This window comes from Trichinella spiralis (assembly GCF_000181795.1).
Source record: "Trichinella spiralis strain ISS 195 chromosome Unknown Scfld4, whole genome shotgun sequence".
Classification (NCBI taxonomy): Eukaryota; Metazoa; Nematoda; class Enoplea; order Trichinellida; family Trichinellidae; genus Trichinella; species Trichinella spiralis.
Genome location: NW_003526943.1, coordinates 608,288 through 634,005, shown reverse-complemented (window position 1 = coordinate 634,005; position 25,718 = coordinate 608,288). Strand labels below are relative to the sequence as shown.

The following is a 25,718-nucleotide window of genomic DNA, read 5'->3' as shown; positions in this document are numbered from 1 at the left end:
AAATTATTTTACTCATTATTTTGTTAAATTTATGAATTAACCATCACTATCATAAAACTATTCTGATAGATTATTTGCATGAGTAATTATTAAATGAAGTAAAAGCAATGAAATAATATTTTCTTTCTTATTTTATTATATTTTATATTGGAAAGTATGCTTTTACCATAGAAAGGAATTTTAATAAATTCTTTGTTCGACATGTCACGGTTGATTAAAAGCATCACAAAAAATGCAAAGATAAAATTACTGCAGAACTAGTTGTCTGAAATTAAAATTTTTTTATATCTGAAAATTGTCTCACATTAATCGTTTCAATAAATTGCTTTGCTATTGTTTTACCGTCTCGATAGCAAAATAGGTAATAATATTTGTTATATATATATCTATATATATGTATATGTGTGTGTGAACCTTTTTATTTTTAATATTCTAAACTTTATTTTAAAAATAATGAACATGACTAATGAAATAAATACTTAATCTCAAATGACGTTTTTAAGCATGATTGAATGATAATTAGCAGGAATTAATAATAATTTTTAATGCATGATTTATTTCAACACTGCAAAAGTAGGAATAATAATTTATTTTGATATCAAGTGTTTCAAATGAGGACAATAATAATAAATAAAGAAACTGTAGATTTACATGTAGATAAATTTCATAATTTTTAAAATAAAAATTTTCAAATGATAATTGAAATTATTTTTTGAAATTAGTACTTTATTGTATTAGTTGATTTTATTCATTTTGTTCAAATTACATACAAATTTTGCATGTTTTAGCAAAACTTAAAAACTGCAATGCTTCACTAGTTTTCAAATCAGTAGTCAATATCGTAAAACTGCTGGTTGAAACTTATTGATTATTTTTATAAAAATTTTGTTTGTGTTTAGCGTTATTTCTGCCATGTTTAATATTAATGTTCGACGACAATATGTGACAATAAAATGCACCTTTTATTTATTATTAAAAGTTCATGCCATTTGTAACTATTTTTTCTTTTTTTAATATCTAGATATGTAGATAGATTATATGTCCGCATGTATGCTTGTGTGTGTTTGTGTGTGTGTCTGTCGATGTATTCATTTTTAATGGGAACGGAAATTGGAAGAGACTGACTGCATTGGTGATGAATGTAATTCAGATTAAATAAAACAAACAACGCTAAAATATCAGTGACAACGATAATTTCTGTTTACTTTTCTGATAAAATGTGATGGAAAGTCATTTTATTACATTTTACAGTTTAGAATGCAAAGCACGTTTTAGAATAATTTTCACTTATCATACACACATACATACATACATATATATATATGTAGATGTAGATGTGATATGTTATTATTTTTTTTATCTTAACAATGGTGTTTTTCAAATTTTCCTTTTGTAGAGTTATTTCAACGTTAGTTCATGGTGGACTTGAAGACACTGGAATCGTTTGGATCAGAAAAATTTACAATGACAAACCAACGGAAAGTGAACATCTTGTACATGTTTACTGCAATTCTTGGTCTAGCAACGGTGGCATTGATTATTGCATTGATTGTGGTTCTTCAGCAATATCACGAAAGTCCATCACCTACAACACAAGCTCCAACTACAACCACTGAACCTGAGCCAGTTCCACAAAGAAAAATTTGCATGACCTCAGATTGCCAAAATTCTGCTAAAAATCTTCTCCTTTCGATGAATCCTCGAACTGATCCATGTGATGACTTTTACGAGTAAGTTATCAGTTTACATTTGAAAATTATTGTTTTCAATTTTCAAATTATTCCTCATAAATCAACTCTACATTCAGTAATCAGCACAAATTTAATGTCATCTTATTCTGTATCCACTTGATTTCACGAAGACTGCTTGTGTTAAAATTGATGCATCTATGTTACATTTCTATCCAGTATAAAGAATTGCTGAGTTAATAATTCATTAACATTTCATTCAAATGTTTCATTAATTAGAAATTACAATTATTATAAGTAAGCTTTTTAACGGATATCAATGAAAATGAAGATAAATTATATAAGCATTCCGCTGAACATGATCAATATTAATATTTCATTTAAATTTTATTTATCAATATGAGCAATCATTTGAAATTATCTATCAACGTTTGAAAATTAAAAACAAATTTCGAATATGAAATTATTTTAAAAAATAATTTCTACTAATTATTATTAAAAGAACTGTAAAAGTCCAAAATATAAACTGTAATGCAGTATTACTTCAAAATAAAAATAATTAGATATGTAATTGCAATAAGTAGCAAATATGAGTAAGAAATGTTTTATGAGTGAACTGTTCATTTTTTTGCGTCTACACTTATCAGTTACTTAGCTTTACACTGACATAAGCTGCATGGCAAAAATGTGAATTCATCTTCACCGGTTTGTCCATCAAGTTGAATTTTCATTTTTTTCACAAGAACTTATCAAAAGATCAAAAATTTTAATTCGTCGTTTTTTATCAGCGAAAATTAATCTTATAAGAGCATCCACGAGTTACTTGACAAATATTTTGCAAATACTGTTTTTACTTTTTTTTCATGTCTTCACAGATAATTCTGCGTTGTCAAATATTTGTATTACTGCGCAAGTTGTGCGTTTTACTGCAGTACTGAAATGCTGTGATGTGGAAAAATTGCAAACAAAATTTCAACTATTTTCTAGAATATGCTTGTTTTGCTTGTTTAAAGTTTAACTTTTAGTTATTTATTTTTCATTATGATGGCATATAGTGCGAACAAATTATGAATTTTTTCTTTCAAATTCTTTTCAGATATGCATGCGGGTCGTGGATTAAATTGACCAAAATTCCAGATGCTCATGCTCGAATTTCTGCTTTTACAGTGCTTAATGATGAAAATGTTTCCAAATTGCGCAAACATCTCGATGAATTTGTTCCAACATCCAATACTTCAAAAAGCATTGAGTTGATAAAGACTGTTTACGATACGTGTTTAGATGAACAAGGTATTGAAAATGCAGGTGTAAAGCCATTAATTGATTTTCACAACGAATTGTTCAAAAATGTCAAAAAGGAATCAGTTGAGCAGTTATTGATTAACATGCTGCTGAAATATGGTTTGTCCACTTTGGTTATTCCTTACATATCTGCAGATGAGAAAAACACATCTGTGAATTTACTGTCAATAGATCAATCTTGGCTAGCGTTGGGTTATCAATCAGAAGATTATTATTTAAAAAATGATACAAATAGCGTGCGGATCCGAAATGCCTATTTGGAGCTAATTAAAAATGTTACTGGAATGTTTTTCGGTGAAAACGTTGATAGCGAAATGAGAAACATTGAAGATTATGCGCAAAGTATTCTTGATTTTGAAATACAGTTAGCTTCAATCAACACGCCTTCAGAAGAGAGACGAGATCCTGATAGCATGTATCACAAAGTAAATGTTGAAACGTTGAATAGAATTACGGAAAATTTCAACTGGACAATTTTTTTGTCAGCATTTCAAGGAGTGGAAGAAGTGAACGTCATCAGTTTGGACTATTTAAAACGATTTGACAAATTATTAGCTAACACCCCCAAGGAAAGAGTTGTCAACTATTTATCGTGGCGATTTATTTTAAGTCGTTTGCATTTTTTGGAAAGACGATACAGTGATCTATTTTACAACTTTTTACAAATATACAGAGGTCAGAAAAGAGACTCTCGTCATTCATTTTGTATCAATTACATAATGGGAGAACCTGATGATGGAAACGTTATGCTGGGTAAGCTGCTATGTTATGCTTATTTGTATATAAAAAATTATTTATTTATTTATTCAAATAATTTCTCTTGCAATATTACAGATGAAATAATTTTACAGGGTACGCTTTGGGAAAACTGTTTGTAGAGAAAGAAGGTTTTACAGAAGAAATAAAGAAAGAATTAAATGTTTTTGTTGAATTTTTACGTAAATCTTTTAAAAAAATGTTAGATGAAAATCAGTGGATGGATGATCAGACCAAAGAGTTTGCAAAAGTGAAAGCTGATAATATGATATCAAGCGTTGCATATCCTGATTTTATTATTGATCAACTCGATCAATACTATCATGATTTGTTAAATGACAAATCTTTGGATGAAAAATCTGCGATTACAAAAGAAGATTTATTCATAACTATGCACAATAAAATATCATCGTGGCTAATTCATCAAAATATAGCAAAACTGTCTCAACCATTTGATCGAAATAGTTTTGGAGGTTCACCAGCAGTGGTAAATGCATGGTATTCACCGACTAAAAATTCTATCGTTTTTCCTGCAGGCATTTTACAACCTCCATTTTATTCTGCAAATACAATTCCAGCTGTCAACTTTGGAAGCATCGGAGCAACAATTGGACATGAAATTACTCATGGTTTTGATGATCAAGGTGCTCAATATGATTCATATGGAAATTTGAAAGTAAAGACATTTGTTTTGTTTCAAAAATTTATTTTCTGGAAAGTTTTTGATTATAAATTTAATAATGGGCTTAAATGAAAATAGTTTAACGTTGATAAAGTTGAGAGTTTTGTTAATTTTTTAGAATTGGTGGTCAAATGCATCTAGAGAAGCGTTTAATGAAAGAGCACAGTGTATTGTCGATCAGTACAGTTCATTTTGCTATCCAAATCTTGGAGAAAATGTTTGTGTGAAAGGTGTGAACACAAAAGGAGAAAATATTGCCGACAACGGTGGCATTAAAGAAGCGTTCAACGCTTACAAGATGTATCTTGAAGAAAAAAATATCGAAGAAGAAGCTCTGCCAGCTTTGGAATATCTCAGCGGTGATCAGGTATTTTTTCTGAGCTTTGCCAACTTTTGGTGTGGTAAAAGCAGAGATAGCTATTTGAAAAATCAAATCGCTACCAACGAACATGCGCCAGGACGAGACAGGGTTATTGGTTCTTTGATGAATTTTGATCAGTTTGCAAAGGCTTTCAACTGTCCACTGAATTCCAAAATGAATCCGCCAAAAAGATGTTCCGTGTGGTGAAAAACGACTCCTGTTATAATTTAATTTAATTTTTTATTTTGCTTATTTTCAAAAAAATGCTTTTTAAATTTGAGTTATGAATTCCTTTTTTCTACATTTTATTAAGTTTTTCAAGTTATGAAGTTTTTACACCAGTCATGTGTACCACCAATTCAAATTAAAAAATATACAATTTTCAAAAAGTGTTATTTCATTCAGTTCATTACATACCACTTATTCGATATGAATAAGATTGATTCCATGTTTAAAATATTAATTCGTTTCAGCTTAGTTTAGAAAATGAAATTAAATTTGAAAAATTAGCAAAAATGAATAAACTTTTGTTCGTAAGTCAAGTTTTACTATATAATTATATAAACTTTTCTGCAATGCGGTTGATTTCAGAATAAAAGAATGTTTTCTTATTTAATATGCGTGCATTACAATTTGATCACTGATAGAGATTCTTTTTTTTCAATTAAACAGTCAATTTTTGGCATAAATAATGCAACTTCATTGTATAACTTGCTTTGTATAACTTTGTTTTTAATTAAAAGGTAAAGCATATATTCAACAGAAGTGTACATGACATTAAAATGTATAGCTTAACTTTGATCTGTTTGGAGAGCAACGTTTTCTGGTTTAACATGCAAGACACCATCGGGCAAAGGTACCGTCTCAGCAGAGGTAGCATTTTTGTCATTGAACTGCTCTGATCTGCTATTGCCGCCAATCAATCGCCTGAACAGTTGAGTTCTAATACTGTCGGCTGGAGCTTCCACAAGAAGAAATAAAATAGCTGCACAAAAATATGACGATGCAAATGATAACAAATACAACGAACAAGTCTCCAAGTGAGAATACGTAGGCAAAAATGGCAAATTGTTGTTCATTCTTGCGTACGGTTCAATTACAGCAAATATTACTATACAATGAATCAAATAGCAAGAATAAGTAAGATTTGATAGTGGAACCCAAAATGGATGACTGAGAATACGATTCAACCAATTGTCTTGCTTCGAATGACAAGCTCCAATGATCAGCACCCAACCGAGACCCCAGATTACAGGACTTACACCGGCGTACAGCATATCATAAACTTGACTTTTCAATCCATTAACATTCCAGTATATACCACAGATACAACTGAAATTCAACAAAACGCCAGCTATTATGGCCAAATTGTAATACAACTTGCGTGTGCATATTCTTTTCCATTCGGACAATATGTATCCAAAATAAAGGCCGACAAGATACGAACCCCACCATCCATAAGGTCGCATATAGATATCAAACGTGTAGCTGGCAAAATCAGGATTGTAGCCTGGAATAGGTATCATGAGCATTAAGCTGGGCGGATAATCGTACGTGTTAACTAGTATCGCTTTGATTAAGCAGGAAGCAATCAGAAAAACAACCATGACAATGTTGGCTAATTTTGGCCAGCTGATCAGAAGCAAAACAAGAGGAAAATGAAAAAGAAAAAGTTGAAAATCAGAAGCCAAATACCACGTCCATGTCATGCACAGCTGTTTGTGTTGAAGATTATTAATGTAAAGCAAGTTTTTCCACCATTCGCCTTGACATTGACGTAATGGGTCAACAACATACCATGATGGAAAATCACTGAAATGCGGTAAAAAGCCAACAACCAAAATAATTGTAAAAAAATATACTGGCAATAAACGCAAATATCTGTTCAAAATGGACAACAAGCAGAAAGTGATATTCATCGATTGACGACGGCTGCTGAAAGCGATCGTCCCATCTTGGAATGTGCTGCAATCACTGCGGCGTCGTTTTTTAGCACGGCTAAGCAGGGAATATGAGAATAATGCTCCGCTGATTACAAAAAATGTTGCTACCCTGTAAGTTCCATTGTATAAAAATTGGGCAAAAAATGATGCTTTATAATCTTTTCTCAGCTCGTCGATGTTGTTGATCATCGATTGCAAAAAGCAAATCAAATGGGTCAGCATAATCATCGACATTGTAATCACTTTGATTCCATGGATGCAGGTAATTGAATTGGCTTGATTATTCGACAAATACCAGAGACGACGAAAATTTTGCAAAATTGAAAAATGCCTCAAAAATTGCTTTTGTGTTGTGCATTTGCCGACGTCGGCAATTGTTCCAAATATTACTGCAATTGTGAGTACTCCAATGCAAGCCAGAGCGGCATGTACAGACCAGAATTTCCACCATTGAATTGGTTGATAGCCAGGAACGCAAATTAAATCACGATTTTCAACCGAACCATTCAACGATCGGTATGATTCCAAACCTTTGACTATTTCAATTATATCAGCATTGGTGCATTCAGAAGGAAGACAAAAGCCGTACATTATGCCATCTTCAAGTGAATTTTCTTCATTCGATGTAATACTGTAAGTGCAATACTGAGTGGGGGTAGTGTGATTGTCATATTTCAATTTAATCATTTTGCATTGAAAATCTCGTTCCATCATTTTCCAATGTTCCAATGTTACATTATCCAAAGTGGATGTCACTACGAAAGAGGAAAAGAACGCTTTAAATAAGCTAGCTTTTTCCACGTCATGGCCGAAAAGATGCTTCAATGATTGATCATAAAGCTCAGCACAAACTGAACCATTGATTGATGTCATCTGTTCTGCAAGCTGTAAAACAAAGTTGACATCGACTGGCAAAGATTTTGCAGATGGATACAATAAATCTTCAGCTTTCAAAGCATCCTCAGGTATTAAATTGTTTGTTGAATAACATTTCCATAAGATGCTCAACAAAATGCAAATATGAAAAGGTTGTCGAACAACAGTAAAGACATTCATTGGAAAGTAGCAATTTTGCAAAGCGACAGATTCTGCACGCTTGATGTCGACTCCCATTACGCATCATGGTCAAACGCCAATGACCTCGCTGCTCAAAGTTCCAGTTTTACCGGTTTGCTAAGGATTCTTTTAATTGGAAGAAATAATCACACCATACACACGGCTAATCATTTCTGCATAAACAACAAGCATCACTAATCAATCCCACTACTTAACAGATATTATTGATATATTAATTTGTTGATGTTTTTTTTAATTTTTGAATTACTTTTTTACAATATAATTAATTTAATAAAATTTTGAATCAAACTGAATTCAACCAATCATTTGCAATAATTTATTCTAATTCGTATTTTTTAATGCTGATGTTAAAAATAACACCAGTGACAAAATTAGAAGCAAAAATAAAAGTACTAGAAAAAAATCAAGTTTTGCATGGAATTACTTTAAGCAATGTGCGTTTAATTAAATAATTAACTTGTTTTGTACATGAAGATCAGTTTCAAAGGAGCATCATTATGTCACATATTATTAAGCAACAACGTTTGATTAGAAACACAAAGCGCCATACACAATTGCTCAATGCAAAATGATTAATTTCTGCGTCATTTCCTGTTCATTAATTTGTTAAATGTCAAATTTTCATATTTTGTTAAAATGAATTACAGAATTTGCAAAATACTGCCTGAAAATTGAAAATCTTACCCATTCATCGTACTGTAGATCAATGTCATAATTATGTACTTGAATTTCAATTTCAAAACTGCCAATCATATAACAGCAATAGCAAAAGCAGTAATTTTTGTTTGGAATGTAAAAACATTTTTAATATTCAGCAATGATTGAAGAATTCATATTGCTATGAAAAGAATCAAATTTTTCACATTTGTAGGAAAATTAAAAAAGAAATTCTAAAGCTGATACACCATCATTTCAATTCTTTTTCATGTTACTGGCACGTTAATATGAAAAATAAAGCACTTTATGTGTGAACAATGTAGAAACAAGTAGAAAATTACCAAACGATGCATTTGTGTTTTGGATTCATCGGTTCACCAACTGAGCAGTTGAATGCTCGATTGAAATCTTCAGAATTTTGCAAAGATCCAATTACACGAAATTCACCAGGCGAATGTTCACTGACGGCTAACAAATTCACCAGATGCTTTTCTTTGTATTGTCCGCACCAAAAACTAGCAAAGCTCATGAAAAACACTTGTTCCATTGAATACTGCTCTAAGCTTGGCAAACGTGGCTCTTGGCCATGTTCTTCAACATATTTTTTATAACCAGCAAATGCTTCTTTTAAGCCACCGTTGTCGGCAATATTTTCGCCTTGAGTATGTTCACCTTTCAGGCACATTTTATTTCCGTGATATGTATAACAAAATTTGCTATACTGATTGACGATACATTTGGTTTTTTCTTTAAATTTTTCTTTCGACTCTGTAGACCACCAATTCTGAAATTTACTCACTTGTAAAACCTACACATGCAGCATCTGTTTGCGAATAGAATTTAAATTTAAATAAACATTTGAAATAACATTTTCAATAAACAAAAATAAAATATATAATTTGCTCACTATGAGATTCCCATGTCGATCATACTGAGCTCCTTGATCATCAAAGGCGTGAATAATTTCATGACCAATCACTGATCCCATTGCACCATAGTTGACAGCTTTTGGGAAAGAAGGATCAAAAAACGGTGGTTGTACAATTCCAGCAGGAAAAACAATGGAATTTTTCAAACTCGAATACCAAGCGTTCACTGTAGCAGGAGATCCGCCGAAACTTTTCCTTTCAAATCTTTTGGACAATTTTGCAATCTGCTTTTCCATTATCCAACGAATCAATTTGTTGTGAATAACGTAAAAAGAATCACTTTTTAAAATTTTATTTGTAGATGCGTTCTCTTCATGCAAATCATGTTCATTAAGTATCAAACCGCTGTAAAATGCATCCAGCTGTTTATCATTTAAAATAAAATCAGGATAACCAACGCTGGCATGAATGCCTTTTGCTTTCGCTTTAGCAGACTGCTTTGTTGTATCATCCATCCACTGCATCTTGTCAATTAGACTATCAAATGCATTTATAATATTGTTTATCATTTCTGATAATTGAATTTTTGATTCTTCAGGAAAATAATTTTCCACAAATACACGACCCACAGCATATCCTGAAATATCTTATTTGTACATTGAATATCAGTTGATATGCTAAATATCGAAAATTTATATTTACCTAAAAATTGCCGGTGATCATCTGGCTCTCCTGTCATGTAGGCAATGCAAAAATCACTTCTTGTTGGTTCCAAAGCACCTTTCATCATGTTCACAAATGCGTACAGGTGATCTCTGTACCTTTGGTCCAAGAAAATCATCTGATCGAATACAAGTCGCCAAATTAAATAATTTGCAATTGTTCTTTTTGGAGTTATGCTCAACGTTTTGGTCAAACGAATAATGTACGTTGGGTCAGTAACAATTACGGAAGTATTTAAAGTCAAATATTCCACCAAATCAAGACCTTTGACAAACATGAGCCAGTCAAATGAATTGGTCAATTCATAAAGTTGACCAAAACGAAATTTATGATACAATGCAGTCTCATCTCTGCGCAGAGATACTGGTGTGTTCAATTCAGCAAGTGTAATTTCAAAATTCAAAATATCATTGATCTGCTGTTTCATAAATTCATTCAATTTTGGTTCTCGATTTGTGTCGTTCAAAAAAAGTAAAACTGAATTTTGTATCAATTTACGGTATGCATCGCGCACTTCAACATAATCAGATCTGTCGCCTAAATAATAATCTTCAGACTTCAATCCAAAAGCCAAATAAGCTTGGTCTAAGTAGAGAATGTAAGCACTGGCATTCATTTTGTCAGCAGATACGTATGGTGAGATCAAGCTTGGAAGAGAATTTTTGCGCCAAAGCTTCCCAATGACCAACTCCATGTTAAATTCAGATTCATTCCAGTTTAAAAATTCAAAAAGCGGCCAACCGCCCAAATCCATTATCATCTGCCACAAAGGATGCGTTTCGTTCACTTTAGTTGTTTGGTTTTCAATGCATGAATCGTAAACTGTTTTTGCAAGTCGAAGCGCTTTTGAAGAATGATTTTTCACTTCTTCAGATTCGAATATAGTTTTAATAGACTCTTTTACTCTGTCACGCACAATTGTAAATGCATCATGTCGATCTTTGCTGTCAGGAATTGGATTCAACTTATTCCAAGTTCCACATGCAAATCTATTATTTTTAAATTAAAAAAAAACAGAACTAAAAAACTGATAATTAAACTTACTTGAAAAAATCTTTACATGGATCGGCGGTGAAGTCGATAGATTGACGAAGCAGTCGAGCGACCGCTCGCCAACCAGGTGAAGTAGATATGTTGAAAGTATTGCTTGCTGGATCAGACATATCAGTTTGTGCTGTACTTATACCAATAAAAAGTGCAAATAATTGTATAAAAACAACACACTTAAAACAGTAATTTTGCATTGTTGTATAAAGTCAAAGCAAATCGACCAACTTTTGAAATTTTTGAACGATTATATCAATAAGCAATATTATAATTCGACAAAGATTGTTGAAAAGTGCTGAATGCTGCTGCCGTTCACTTACTTCACACTGATTTTACTTTAGAAACACTTTTACTGTTGTGTATTTTTGCCGCCTGATAATGCTTAAAAGACTTGTAACTTAATTCCACTGAGCTTCATCTCAGAAACAACATTTGCTTTTCAGACGGTCATTTGCCGTAAAGCAAAAACAACGGAACAGGAAGTGCAAAATCACGCTGTGGCTAATAAAGATAATAATGCGTTTCGCAAACGCAATTTCGAAAAAGCTTACGTCATAAATATTGCTCATAAACTTTCTGTCGATAGGGCTATAAACTCACACTGTCAAAGCGTGGAACAACAACAACAGCTGCTTCAACGACAAGAACAACGAAAATCATAAAATAACTAATAAAAAAGCTGTTAAACACATCCGAAATCGAGGCGAAGGCGAATGAATTAAAATTTGTAAAAATAATTCCTAAACATTTGGCATTTGAATGAACCAAACAAAACATTATCTCAGAAAGTTTGTTAAAATAAAGAAAGAAGAAACGCACGAACAGCTATTTTAATTCTGTTATGAAAGGGCATTATTATTATTATTGTTGATGTGATTATTTATTCATTTGAAAAGCATACATAATAATTTTATGATTGTATTATTTATCCGAATAAATTCATCTTTCTTTATTCATCAATCTAAAATATGCATTTATTTATGTTTGAAAATTAAACGCACTCATATCCCATTAAATTTATTATTTAAATAATACCGTTTTTTATTTTATTTTATTTCATGGAAAAAACGTAATTTAAAAATTCATTATGTAAAAACATTATGAAATTATACTTTTTTATCATCAAAAATGCGTAACACTTCACGGTTATTATAACGCAACTATAACGTATCATTTTATTTATAATGGCCAGAAATTTTCAAATTTCTTTATGTTTGGTTTTGTTGAGATTGATGTTTTATAGCATGCATTTTATAAAGTTTTTAATGCACAAAATGTAAGTTCTTTTTAGATATTATGGTTTTATTTAATGTGTAAATTTTTCCAATTCCCAGGGCACTATTTCTTATGAAATGCAAACTTTTCTAAAATACTCATCTGTCTCACATTCACAAAAAACATTTTAATATATAACTGGAGTATTTATAACATTTTAATGAATTCTGATCACAAAAAAAATAAACATAAGAAAGCTTAATTTAAAAAGACCTACTTTTTTCTATACTGTATTACTTTCTGTAATGCGAAAAGTTCACGATTATTTTTTCAACACGATGGTTTTTTTATTAAAGAAGTAAGTGTATTTTTTTTAATTCATATTATTAATCTAAAATATATTTGCAAAATACTGAAAAAGATAATTAAAAAATTTTTTTTCTTACCGATCATTATTATTTTCTGTATTTTAAAATTGGCAAATATGCTGTTGCTGTTTATGAATTTTGAAATGTTACATCTTCAGGTTCGAATAATAAATGCCAGCTAATTTTTCTAAAGTTGGTAACACGTGGAGTGTTAATGATGGGAAGAAGAAACGATCAAAGTCGTCTGATGAATGTTTATCTGTTCGGGTTACAACCATGGATGCTGACCTCGAATTCAATGTTCCAGTATAATTTTTCAACATGTCCTTTTAGTTTCTTTAAATGAATAATTTACTTTCAGTTTGATTTCTTTTAATTTTAGATTAGCAGTATTCAATTGTGAATTTAATGAGAGCTGAATTTTGATTTTGCTTTTTGTAAGAGCAAATTGTTTTAGAAAAAGATAACGGGCCGAGAACTTTTCGAGCTAGTTTGTCGAACAATTGGCTTGAGAGAAACGTGGTATTTTGGCTTACAATTTATTAACAAAAAAGGTTATTTTGGTTGGATCAGTTTTGATCTCAGGGTGTGATTGTTATGTACTTTTTTTCAAACACGATTTGTTAGCTGTATATATATATGTGTGTGTATTGTATTTTTTAGATTACTTCACAGGACATAAAGAAAGCTGAGAATGGTTATCATTTTTATTTTTTAGCAAAATTTTTTCCAGAAGATGTCTCGGAAGAACTGATTCAAATTATTACTCAACATTTATTTTTTCTTCAAGTGAAGCAGTCAGTTCTCAATATGGATATTTATTGCCCTCCTGAAGCGTCAGTTTTATTAGCTTCATATGCTGTGCAGGCTAAAGTAAAAAAATTCATTTATTTTTTCAATATACCATTTATGTTACAATAAAGTGTTGGTATTTTCTTTTGTGAAGTACGGTGATTATTGTGATATGAACATTGATATTTGTGAACTTGCGCTGGAAGAATTGCTTCCCCAAAGAGTGCTTGATCAATATCAAATGACCTGTGAAATGTGGGAAGACAAGATCAAAACATGGTGGATGAATAATAAACGAATGACAAAGTAAATTGAAATTTATTTTTTTAAAAAAATGACCATTAAATTATGTGTTGTATTATTGTTTGAATAATATTTTCAGAGAAGAAGCGGAATTGGAATATTTGCGTATAGCTCAAGATTTGGATATGTATGGCATGCAGTATTTTCCAATAAATGTATTTTGTTTGTTGGTTTTCATCAGATTTGGTCAAGCTTCATAAGTGGATGTTCATTTTTGTTTCAGAATCGAAAAGAATCGAATTTGTGGCTTGGAGTCGGTCCTCTTGGTTTGAACGTTTATGAGAAAAACAATAAATTGATCCCGAAGGCTTCATTTGCCTGGAGTGAAATACGGAACATTGCTTATAAAGAGAAAAAAGTTGCTATCCATATTTATTTATTCAAATTTTATTAGAATTAATTGTTTTTCAAATTGATTCAAGTTCCTCATTCGAACACTGGATAAAAATAGTGTAGCTACGGTATCATTTACCAGTCAGAATGTAGCGGTGAACAAAGTGGTAAGCATTTTGTTCCAATATCTGAATATTATTTTAAAATGAATACCTAATGATGATTGATTTGGTTTTTTTTTTGAACAGATTCTCGATCTGTGCATTGGAAATCACAGTTTGTATCTTCGAAGAAGGCAGCCTGATACGTTGGAAGTGCAGCAGATGAAAGCTCAAGCTAAAGAGGAACGACTTCGCCGGCAGGCAAAATATTATTATTCATGTTGCATGTAGTCGTGGAAAAAGAAAAAAGCCCATTTTTTGATTTTCGTTTGCAGGCAGAAAAGCAAAAGCTGGAAAAAGAGCAAGAACGGCGTGTGCAAGCTGAAAAAGAAAGGGATCGCATGCAACAAGAGCTGACTAAACTGAAAGAACAGATTGCAGCTGCTCAAGAAGCTCTGGTAAAATTATTTCATTTAATAATTTTAAAATTTTAATAAAATGTTGTATGCATTTGAATATGCAAGCGATATGGAATTAATGTGTTTGTTTGGTAGAAAAGAAGTGAAGAAACTGCTGATCTTCTTGCTGAAAAAGCACAGATCAGTGAAGAAGAGGCATTTGTTTTAACGAAACGTGCCGCTGATGCGGAAGCTGAGATTCAGCGTATGCGTATTGCTGCTATTCGGGTATTTTTGAACGTCATTTGTGCTGTGAATTTTTCATTTTATTTACCCTCCTCCCCTCTTTCATGATTGAACATTTCTATCCTTCTAGCATGCTTTTGAAATTGTTTATAGTTTTTTTTTATTTTTGGTTCCCACATTATTATTTTCTTCTACTACTATATTGGAAAGTATTTTTAGAATGAGGAGGAAAAATATTCAATGGAAAGAAAAGCCAGAGAAGCTGAGCTGATTGCTGCGAGAATGGTTGAAGAATCTGAAAACAGGTTAATATAATATAGAATAAATTATAAATATTATTTTAAAAAAATATTTTTTTTAATTCTCTTTCAGAGCTAGAGAAGCACAGAAATTGAAAAATGATCTGATGCGTGCTTATAACGCAGAACAACTCGCCAAGAGTAAATTGCGCGAAGTGATGACTAGTCCATATTCAGTAAATAGCAATTGTTTGTTTGTTTGTTTGTTTGTTTTTTAAATTTCAGTTTTTAATGCATAATTTCTAGCCGATGCCATTGACAAACAATTATGAATTTCCCACTGGTGGACAAGATCGTGTTCATTTGGTTTGTTCACCAATCGCTGACCATTGCACTTTCGGCGGTATGGCTTCTCATACGGATCCAGTTGGTGCGGAACGAGATATTAAAAGTCTTTCTGCTGAAATTGAAAAAGAAAGGTTGTATTTTTTGCTTTCGAGACTGACTATACGAAAATTAGCATATGTTTATGATAATTTTTTTCAATTGATAATTTGGCTTTTAGAGTTGAATATTTGAAAAAGAGCAAACATTTGCAAGAACAATTGAGTGAACTTCGGTCAGAAATTGAAGGTCTAAAAGTCGAAGAACAACAAACCGATCTCGATCGCGCTTATCAAGAAAGCCTGCAGCTCGGTGATGACAAGTATACAACTTTGCGTAAAGTGAGTTTAAAAATTTGATAAATATGTTTTTTTTTTGAATTTAAAAATTATTTTTACTTTTTCAGTCTGGCGCAGGTTCGGCAAAATCAAGGGTTGCTCTTTTTGATGGTCTCTGATTTGTTTTTTTCTTTATTTTTTTTGATTCAACGAAATGTTTTTTTTATTTCGTCATGATTTTATATCATGTGATTAATTTTTGTTGCATCTGCTTGTTTTCAGAAAGGTGAAATTATTGTTATTATTGAAAATAATTTCCAATATTGTTGCCTTAGTTTTTTATTGAAATTTGAATAAAGGGAATGTTTGCTTTTTCCATAGTGAATGTTCAGTTTGATGTTTTACAATTCGAGTCAGATGAAAATCTCTGCGTTATTGTCGTTTTCTTGTCGATCATGTTGTATTAATTTGAATTTTGAATGTTTCGATTCGAAAATATTTTGTTCAGGTTCAGAAATAGAAAATCATGGCTCTTCCAGATCAAGAACAAGATTCACAGTCGGAAAATGATGTTCAGGTTGTTGTTTGTTTTATTTATAATTTTTTTCTGTTTTATTCATTTTTTGTTGTGCAAGTTAGATTTTTTTTGAAAAAGAAGATCAAGATGCTTCCAGTGCCGATGCTAGTGCATTTACAGCGGAATTTCACCAGATCATTGAGCACTTGCTCATGCGAATGTCGACAGACAAGAGCACACTGTCCATTGATGAAGTGCAAGAGAACAATCTCGTCAGTGTGGCATTGTTGAAGCAGCTGAATCGTTTATTTCAATATAAGAACAGCATTTTAAAAGAAGAATTGCAAAAGGTTCCAATTTTTATATCAAACGTTTGAATATTTTATTTTTATTCTAATATTTTTTTAAAAATTTTCTTCAGGTAATCAAAGAGGTGGAACAGAAGTTTGCTAAGCTGCAGAATGCTCAACAAGAAGTATCTTTAATAGTGAAAGAAAAGGAGCATCATTTGAACTTTAGGTAGTTACGGCATTGTTTTTTTTTCAAATTAAATTAAATTAAATATTAATTAGAGCATTATTTTCGAATGAATTTGATGATTTCCGTGATTTCAGCTCTGATGATCAGAAAATTGCATTACTTCCACTGGAGCAGTTCTTTGCTGAAGCTTGTACAGATGAGTCGAAAAAAGTTTGCTTACTTATTTTTTTATAGTTTGATTTTTTCAATACATATGAATTTTTTTCTAGGAATTGATCGAAAAGTGTCCCCAAGAGTTGCACACTGCCCGTTTAGCGTGGGAATTGGAAACACGGAAGAGGTTGTTGTTGTTGTTGTTGTTATTTTGATTTTATATTCTGCTCACGCATAAATAAATAAATTTATTAACATAAATTATTACAGATTAGGAGAAGAAATCAAACAACTTGAAGAACTGAATAAAAAAATAATAGCCGAAAATTCTTCTTTGAAGAAAAAGTTGGATGAATTTAATCCGCTGTTGTTATCGGTTATTAAGGTAAATTATTGTTGATGCAATTATTGAAAATTGATAAAAGATAAATTTTCTCGAAGGCCGTTCGTCCGCTGCAAGAGCTGGTCGGTTGGGATTCGAATAATGACACTCTGTTTCAAGAGCGCTTGCAACACTTACCACGACCATTGTTTTTTATTTTTATGCAAATTATTGCATTCAATGATATACATGGTAATTGTAGTTCAGTTCAATTCTGTTATGTGTATTTTTTTAATTGATAATTTTCATATTCTAGATGAAAAAATATCCGTTAATATTAAAGGCGATTTGACGAAGCTTGCTGTCAACTTGGCACGGTCGTCTTCACTGCAAGGTAATAAATAATGACAAAATGTTGTGTTTGATGTATATTTTGATTTTGAGAAAAAGCATAAACAAACAAACAAACAAACAGGTAGACAATATTCAATTGTTAGTTTAGACGTTTCAGAAATGGAATCCGATACAACGGATGGGGAAATGTTGACCAGCGTTGAAGATGAAAGTCGCGTTGAAGAGGAGAAGCGAATGCAAGAGAATTTACGTGAATATCATTTATCAGTGCATCCATTGTCTGTTCAATTAGAAATTGCACTGGATAGTAAAATTAATTTATTTATCATATTTATTATTATTGTTATTTAATTTTTTTTGCAAATTTCAGACGGATGTGTTCTTTCGTTGAAATTGCAATACTTGACTGGATTGAAATTACTCAGCGTCCACACCAACGTTCAGTTGCCCAATGAAGCATCTTCTGCGCGTTTTTCGTATGTAGTTCGTTTTTTTGTTTTGGTCTGGTTTTATGAAATGTTATTTTTAATATTTTTAGGCATTTTTTATTCAATGAATCATTGTTGGATTTTCTATTTCCAAATGATTCTGGCACTACATGTCCAGACGTGGCAATGGCTGCTAAACTTCAATATTACAAGTAGATGGAAATTTATAACTGTGATTGAGTTTTTGTATTCATTGATTATCAGACATTCAGAAGCATAAATTTCATTATTAATTAGTTTATCAGATGTTTGTTTCATTTTGCCATTCTTTTCCAACCTAGAATTGATATTTCTGAAGAGATTGAAACTATTGGGAGAATGTATTTTTGGTTGCAACGTTTGGGCAATCTGGTGCCCGTGACGCAACAACGTTCCGATGTGACCGTGATGAGGGAAGATTTGAATTTAAGCGATTTGAACATCAGCGATTCGTTGGATTTTCTATTCACCGTCATAGCTGCAATGAAGAGAAGAATGAGAATAAGATTCTCTCTGTTACAACAATTGATATCCATGTGTAAGCATTATTATTATTATTTGTTATTGCCTATATTTTCATTTACTTTTGAATGAAATTGATGATTAATTTTTTTATCACTGCTTTGCAGGGTCGTTGGAATTGAAATATCCCGACAGTGTGGCATCTTGGTCTTCAGTTGCCAGTGCAGTTGAATTTGTATCGTGGCGTTGTGCAACGTTTGCAGATTTTCAAGTGAAACAATTTATTTATACACTGACAACATTAGCATTGCATTTATTTGTTTTGTTTGTTTGTTTATTTGTTGTTGTTATAATTTTGTAGAATCACGAAGCGACGAAGCGACAGTGTGAAAACAAGTTGATCAACAATAAGGATTGGTTTTTCAAGGCATCTTTTAAATTGCAAACTCGTGAGTGTCGCATTTAATTAATTGTGCAAATAATTTTATTGTTATATACATTTATGTATCGACTTTTCAGTGCAACTCGAGGTGCTGCTTGCAGTTAGCTGTAAATATCCTGATGTAGCACCAAAGCTATTTTTTTGTTTTTCCAAAAATTCCGACAAATATACAAGTTTTAACAATGAAATTGTTAGAGTATGTATATATTGGTATTTGTCTACTTTTTCCATGATTATGTTGATTATTATTTCAATTACTGAATTTAGGCTATGGAACGACATGTGAACTTTGTGTGCATCAAGAAAATCCCTCCTGAATATAAAGACGAAGTTTTATCTGTTCAATTTAAATGCGTACCGATTTTGATGCACCTAGCATTGCACTTGAATTTTGGAATTGACGAAAATAGAGACTCCCTCATTGATAATCTATTGCCCAACATGCATAGGTATGTTATAATTTGGAAAGTTATTCTGTGAACAATATATTTATATTTTTTGCTTTCAGAGGACGTGATCGTGAACCACCACTTGCCTGCGTTGATCAGTTTATTTCTTCGTTGTTTTCTTAATCTTTTACACTTATCAATGTTGTATTAAAATTTATTACATTTCGACTGGTCTTATTTTGCAAAAACTTATCAATGTATCTATTCACATGCACATATTTTTCCATTTTTTTTATTTTGCAATAATACGAATTGTACATTATTATTGCACTTAGTAGTAGTGACGTTTATTTAATTTTTAATTTATTGTTTAAGGCAAAATTTGCTCTGCAATGAAACTGAATTAAGAATCAACTTTTTCATAATAAATCAGAAATTTCTTCTACGTCAGTTTTTTTCTTAATATGAAAATATAACAAGCAATTGGAAAATGTTGTTTCCATTATATATATACATCAATCTTGTGTTTAGCATTTTTCAATGCAACTTCAACATTATTATTCATCATTTTCTCCACATTTTGGTATCATGAGGCAAGTTGCTATTTTTGCATCAAATTACGTTTGATAATTGTGTTTTATTTATTAATAAATTAGTTTCAGGCGTACGAATCTTTTTCGAACATTTCCGGATGCAGCAGTAAATTGTAGATTTCTTTTTAATTTTTTTGGAAAATCTAAGATAAAAGATGCCTCCGGAGGGCATTCATCTCTGATTTCTGATAAAAATTACGTTTATGAAATATCATGTATGTTGTTGTTGTTGTTGTTGTTTTCTTATTTGTTTTTGAATTTTATAATTTTCTTTTCAGATCACAACGTTCAACCTGGAAAAATGGAAAGCTATTTGAAAAATTAGTAATTAAAGTTGTTCTTTGCTGTTTTAATATGATAGGAGGAATAATTTTTGTTTTGTTTAATGCTGGATTGGAGAATTGTTTTTTTAGCGAAAATTACTCAAAATTGCTTGAACACAAATCACCTGCTCAGCTTCTTGGCAGTTGGTCAACAGTATACGGTACAGAAGATCAAGCAAGTGCGTCAAAATAAAAAATTTTTTTCCCATAAACTACTATTTCAATTTCAAAAGTCTAACTTATTTGATTATTTTCTTCAGTTGTAGTTTTATAATTTTGAGAATATTTGTAGTTCATCTTTGGAGATTTACAACTGGTTATGCAGGTGTTGATGAAACTCTTCAACTTCGAGTTCGTGATAAAGTATGAACAATTTTTTTAATAATTATTATCATTATTAATTATGTATTTATGAAAATAATCTCATATTTTAGGAAATTCGATTTTTATCAGATGAATTTGCGAAACAGTGTCAGCAACGTTCCAGTTCACTGGCACTTTCTTTTGCATTCTGGGGTGAACCACAGCCACGTTGTTCGGAAAATCTGTACGAAATTCGAACTTACATTTTAAAAGTATACATTTTTTTTATTTAAATTTATTTATACAATTATTTTTGTTCTTTTCTAAATGTATTTTTTAATTGGTAGGCCGGGACAATGCTCGAATGGGCAAAAAATTGGTCAGAAATTTTTTTTTGCATTTTTTGAATTATCATTTGATAAAAAATGAGGAATAATTTTCAGGGAAAAAGCGATAAATTATCGCCGGAAAGGGGATCAAAATGTAGCTGGATTTTTTGCCCAAGTTGGTCGTCTTTATAAAGTAACTCACATTTGGGGTATGTGAAGTGAGAAGTAATTTTACTTACGCATGCATTTTTAATTAGCATTACTTTTTTTTGTTCAGCTTACAAGAGCTTGGAAAATCGACGTATTTTAAGAGAAGACAATTGGCGTGCACCTGGCTGGGATATGCATGTCGCTTATACAGGTACAGAAATTTAGTGTAATATAATCTCAGTTAATTTGAAAACTGAAACGAGTTTACCTTTTCAAATTAGTATTATTACTTTTTAGTATTTATTTATGATTTTGTTTATTCAACTTGTGAAAAACTTTTTATAGGAATTTGTTAATGAGATAATAAAAATGTATTCAATTTTAATACTATCTTCACCAACATATTAATATTTTATATAATAATAATAATAATAATAACAGTAATTTATGCATGCTTATTTGATCTGAGAAACAAACTGATTATTTTTCTTTTTTTGAATAGTTCCACTGGTAGTTAAAATGGAATCCAATATTCTGATACCAACAGCATTTTCTAAAATGCAGTGAAGAGAGAAGAGAACCTGATAATCAAATGGAAACTTTTCAACTTTTATAAACTGGGCATTCCTTTTTGTTTTTGCATTTGGAAACTTTTTTCCCAAAAATCAATTCACTATTTTATATTCCAATTATTCACTTATTAAAAGTATTTTGAATTGAATTGAATAAATTTGTTTCAAATGCCATTTAATTAATTTTGATTCAAATTAAAGCATAAATTGAAAAGGAGAATAGTTTTTTTAAGAGAATAATTTTCAAATATTCATGTACAAACATCTCGGATATTTATTTGAATCATTTATTCAAACAAACATTTATTCAAAAAATTCAGCATTTTGATTGTAGCCAATAAGATGCAGAATTGAATTCTGACGACAATCATGCTGCGATACCGGGATAAACTGCATCTCAATATTGTATACTTCCCATCTCATAACACAGTTTTCCAGAAAGTTCTTTTTTTGTCACAGATTCACCGAGCAGCAATATTTTCAACTTCTTTGTTGTTGTTGTTCATTACAATATTGAACTATTTTATCAATTATGGTTTTCAAATTTTTCGCAGCTACTGATTCAGGATATTCTGCCAAAAAATCTCGACCCTCATCACAGCATCGCGCCAATCTAGAATCAATAACGATACTGCCAAGAAATGGAACTTCAAACTGTTCGCACATTTTTTCAGCTCCGCCGGTAGTAGCAGGATATATAACAGACACTTTTTCACAGTGGGGACAGATGAAAATATTCATATTTTCCACAACCCCAATAATAGGTAAGTTCAGCTTTTTACAAAAATTTAATTCTTTTCTCACATCGGCAAGAGATAATTCTTGTGGAGTTGTAATCACCACGGCAGCTGTACAATTTGTCGACTTCAATAAACATTGCACAGTAGTTATATGCTCGTCAGACGTTCCTGGAGGGGTGTCAATAATGAAAAAATCCAAATCAGCCCAGTCTACATCTTTAAGAAACTGTTGAACTAATCCATTTTTCTTTGGTCCACGCCAAATTACAGCAGTATTGTGGTTTTCAAGCAAAAATCCTGACGACATGATGCACAAATTATCTTCCACAAATACTGGCGACCAACCACTTAAACTCTGATGAACCTATAAAACGGATAAATTTAAAACAAAACTTACAGTTTAATCGAATTATATGTGCAGCATTTTTGCTTGATTAAACCTGTTCACTTTCAACACCAAACATTTTTGGCTGAGAAGGGCCACAAATATCCACATCTAAGAGTCCGATATTTAAATTTTCAAATCGAGCAGACAACCCTCTAGCCAGCATGCAAGCAAAGGTGCTTTTTCCCACACCTCCTTTACCAGAAAGAATCAATATTTTGTGTTTAACGCTTGACATGCGACTAGTTATTTGAGCGAAAAGCTGATCGTTTCTATTCGATGATGTTGAACTACAATACTGTCTATTTGGACAGCCTTGACAAGGTTCTGCTTTGCCGGCGGATTCGCTCCCAACTCCAGGACATTTTTCGGGAGCATTTTCTGGATTCATGTTGAGATTCTTCTTCAATATATCATTTTAATCAGAATATCTATAAAAAAAGTAAGGAGCACATTTCAATAACGTAAGTAATGCCTTTAGATCATTTAATCAGTTTGTAATACAGAAAAAATAAAGATACGTTTTAAAAGTTTGATTCGCAAATATATTCTTTTATGAAACATCAAAAAACTTCCATCTGATAAAATTTCAGAGCAATAACAAATAAGTTGTGATGATTTAAGAAAGATTTTCAACCTTTTCTCCATTATATTAATGTAAAATTACGTGCAAAAAGCCGTAAAGTATAAAGATAAAGTATTCACGCATCATTACTCTCAGAACCTTTTTAAATGAGAATTTATAACGCAAAAAACATAAGATAATTGAAGAATGCAATAAATTCTTAAGATAAATAATAGTAAAAATACAACTGGTCACGACAAAACGGTTCAATTGTTTTTTACAGTCTGTAAAGTAAATAAAAGCAGCACAAGCAAGCTTGTAGTATAATTCAGTGTAATACAGTCAAGAGAACATTGCTTTCACGTAAACAACTTTTCATCAAACAAGTAATTGCACGCATTACAGTTTACATTAAAAAGTAGGTTTCTTATTTATTGTTTTGTAGTTAAAGTTTATTTAAATAAAGCAATCAGATAAAAATATTAGAGTTAATATTTTTAATATAATAAAATAATTTTAAACAATAATAAAATCCCAAATACAGAATAAAGATTACTGTAGCGACAACGTAACTTGATTTTCTTATACATCAAACTGTCGATAACTGAAATCAGATGTACTTCAACGAAGATGACTGCGAGTCGTAGACTTCAAAAAGTAAGTTTGTTTTAGTTTGATTGATTTGCTTTATTTATTATAATTAAGACCTGATTATCCATTCGAGTTAGGCAAGCTTCTCATATTATGTTCTCTGTTAACTTTCCGTGCTGTTCAGCAATCTCTTCGTTTAGTCTTGCGCATTTATAATTTGTGCTTAATTTTTTTTGAAACTCTTTCAACTTTTCTACTTTTTTTGTTTGATTTTATTACTTTTTGATTAAAATTACTGATAAGGATGTCGTTTATTTGATTGATACAAAAATTGTTAATGAAATTTGTGGAAATCATGATCCATTTTAATTATTCCATGATATGTTAAAAGAGAAGTTTAGTATTTGCAGTTTGTTTTTTTACTGATGAATGCTTCAAATGAAAATTACCTTTCATTGAAGATCACTTTTGTTTGAACAATACATAATTAACCGATGATGCAATACCAACTCGTTTTGCTTAGTTCTTTTCATTTTTTCTATTTTATTTTAACACAATTTAGTGTTTTTAGATTTTCGATTATGATTAATTTACTTTGAATCAAAATGAAAATTTTGACGATTCAATAACTGGCATGCAATTTAGTTAATAATTCTTCAAAAAATAAAGACAAAAAATGATTTTATAAAGAATTTGAAACGTTAATAATTTATATTTTAGGAGCTCAGCGATTTGCAAAAGGCGGAATTAAAACTATTCAAAAATATAACTGCAAATGAAAATAATCTTCTTCAATGGAGAGGACTTCTTCTGCCTGTATGTAAATTTGCATATTTTAAAAAGTTGCAAAATTTAAGTTGCCACTTTGTTGTTAAATTGTTAATTTAAGGACAAAGAACCGTATTGTAAAGGCGGCTTTAAAATTCAGATAGATTTTCCAGCTGAATATCCATTCAAGCCACCTAAAATTACCTTTTTAACGAAAATTTATCACCCAAACGTCGACGAGAAAGGACAATTGTGCTTACCACTAATCTTACCTGAAAATTGGAAGCCGGCAACAAAAACGGAGCACAGTAATTTTTTCTTTAATTATTTGCATTTTCAGTTATGAAATTTTGATTTTTTATTTTTCTGTAGTTATTGATTCGTTGATCGGTTTGGTCCATCAACCTGAGCCGGAACATTCGCTTCGTACAGAATTGGCCGAAGAATATACAAAAGATAGAAAAAAGTTTATGAAGAATGCAGAAGAATATACAAAGAAATACGCGGAAAAACGTCAGGATGTTTGAATTTATTAATTTCATTGGTTTTTTCTTTTATTTGTAAATCTTAGGGGTTTGTAATTTCCGTGTTTCATTCATCCGGTTATTTGTAGTGATTGATTATTTGAAAAATAAATCCTTTACTGGTGATTTATAATTTTATTTTTGGAAATGCATCTAATGTGATCAATCAATCAGTATTCTCTCCTACCTGCATCAGTGAAAATTATTTATATTTGCTCTAGAAGTTCGGTAGAAAAAATAAATAATTTTCTGTCATTTGATTGATACAATTCATTTTATTTGTAATTTATCATCGTCATTGATAAATGCCGAAATTTAATTCTTTTATTCATTCCATTGAAGAAGTTCTGCTTTACATTGTGAATAAAATTTATTCGAATAATCAAAAGTGATCAATGAAATCACAATTCATTAAAATGAGTTTTTAATAAATAATGCTTAAGTATTTTACATAACAATAGTAAAAAATCACAAATTCTAAAAATTAAATGATAAATTTCCATCACCGTCTTTTGTTATAAACTGCT

The 25,718-nt window shown here is 31.0% G+C and overlaps 8 protein-coding genes across 8 annotated transcripts; 5 read left to right on the top strand and 3 right to left on the bottom strand.

Annotated features, from left to right (window-relative positions):
* The first annotated feature begins 1,464 nt into the window (after window positions 1-1,464).
* Tsp_00147 (neprilysin-2) lies at window positions 1,465-4,996 on the top strand. The gene is made up of 4 exons (XM_003375908.1): window positions 1,465-1,730; window positions 2,785-3,743; window positions 3,842-4,422; window positions 4,547-4,996. Exons 1-4 carry the CDS (start codon window positions 1,465-1,467, stop codon window positions 4,994-4,996), a joined length of 2,256 nt encoding a protein of 751 aa, XP_003375956.1.
* A 584-nt stretch (window positions 4,997-5,580) lies between these two features.
* On the bottom strand, window positions 5,581-7,845 carry Tsp_00148 (conserved hypothetical protein). The gene has a single exon (XM_003375907.1). It carries the CDS (start codon window positions 7,843-7,845, stop codon window positions 5,581-5,583), a length of 2,265 nt encoding a protein of 754 aa, XP_003375955.1.
* Window positions 7,846-8,803: 958 nt separating this feature from the next.
* On the bottom strand, window positions 8,804-11,221 carry Tsp_00149 (neprilysin-2). Its single transcript, XM_003375906.1, has 5 exons — window positions 11,103-11,221; window positions 10,557-11,002; window positions 10,038-10,535; window positions 9,374-9,972; window positions 8,804-9,250 (listed from the first exon to the last, which is right to left on the bottom strand). The coding sequence occupies exons 1-5, from the start codon at window positions 11,219-11,221 to the stop codon at window positions 8,804-8,806; spliced, it is 2,109 nt and encodes a 702-aa protein (XP_003375954.1).
* A 1,638-nt stretch (window positions 11,222-12,859) lies between these two features.
* On the top strand, window positions 12,860-15,941 carry Tsp_00150 (moesin/ezrin/radixin protein). The gene is made up of 15 exons (XM_003375905.1): window positions 12,860-12,994; window positions 13,146-13,274; window positions 13,352-13,385; window positions 13,422-13,561; window positions 13,635-13,786; window positions 13,863-13,938; window positions 14,007-14,141; window positions 14,206-14,283; window positions 14,553-14,675; window positions 14,772-14,903; window positions 15,081-15,166; window positions 15,234-15,336; window positions 15,407-15,579; window positions 15,666-15,825; window positions 15,891-15,941. The coding sequence occupies exons 1-15, from the start codon at window positions 12,860-12,862 to the stop codon at window positions 15,939-15,941; spliced, it is 1,707 nt and encodes a 568-aa protein (XP_003375953.1).
* Window positions 15,942-16,288: 347 nt separating this feature from the next.
* On the top strand, window positions 16,289-20,258 carry Tsp_00151 (hypothetical protein). Its single transcript, XM_003375904.1, has 20 exons — window positions 16,289-16,339; window positions 16,402-16,629; window positions 16,701-16,798; window positions 16,852-16,969; window positions 17,029-17,099; window positions 17,183-17,297; window positions 17,354-17,486; window positions 17,551-17,628; window positions 17,746-17,895; window positions 17,959-18,064; window positions 18,127-18,228; window positions 18,322-18,593; window positions 18,685-18,772; window positions 18,879-18,913; window positions 19,037-19,155; window positions 19,227-19,408; window positions 19,468-19,506; window positions 20,011-20,047; window positions 20,090-20,140; window positions 20,220-20,258. Exons 1-20 carry the CDS (start codon window positions 16,289-16,291, stop codon window positions 20,256-20,258), a joined length of 2,112 nt encoding a protein of 703 aa, XP_003375952.1.
* A 37-nt stretch (window positions 20,259-20,295) lies between these two features.
* Window positions 20,296-21,613, top strand: Tsp_00152 (protein NipSnap). Its single transcript, XM_003375903.1, has 6 exons — window positions 20,296-20,443; window positions 20,557-20,627; window positions 20,699-20,811; window positions 21,011-21,105; window positions 21,174-21,257; window positions 21,549-21,613. Exons 1-6 carry the CDS (start codon window positions 20,296-20,298, stop codon window positions 21,611-21,613), a joined length of 576 nt encoding a protein of 191 aa, XP_003375951.1.
* Window positions 21,614-22,098: 485 nt separating this feature from the next.
* Window positions 22,099-23,708, bottom strand: Tsp_00153 (nucleotide-binding protein 1). The gene is made up of 3 exons (XM_003375902.1): window positions 23,649-23,708; window positions 22,799-23,146; window positions 22,099-22,722 (listed from the first exon to the last, which is right to left on the bottom strand). The coding sequence occupies exons 1-3, from the start codon at window positions 23,706-23,708 to the stop codon at window positions 22,099-22,101; spliced, it is 1,032 nt and encodes a 343-aa protein (XP_003375950.1).
* A 911-nt stretch (window positions 23,709-24,619) lies between these two features.
* Tsp_00154 (ubiquitin-conjugating enzyme E2 L3) lies at window positions 24,620-25,441 on the top strand (the record flags this gene model as incomplete). The annotated part of the gene is made up of 3 exons (XM_003375901.1): window positions 24,620-24,715; window positions 24,789-24,975; window positions 25,040-25,441. Coding segments are annotated over 3 exons (438 nt in total), but the record flags the coding sequence as incomplete, so codon positions are not given.
* Between the last annotated feature and the right edge of the window lie 277 nt (window positions 25,442-25,718).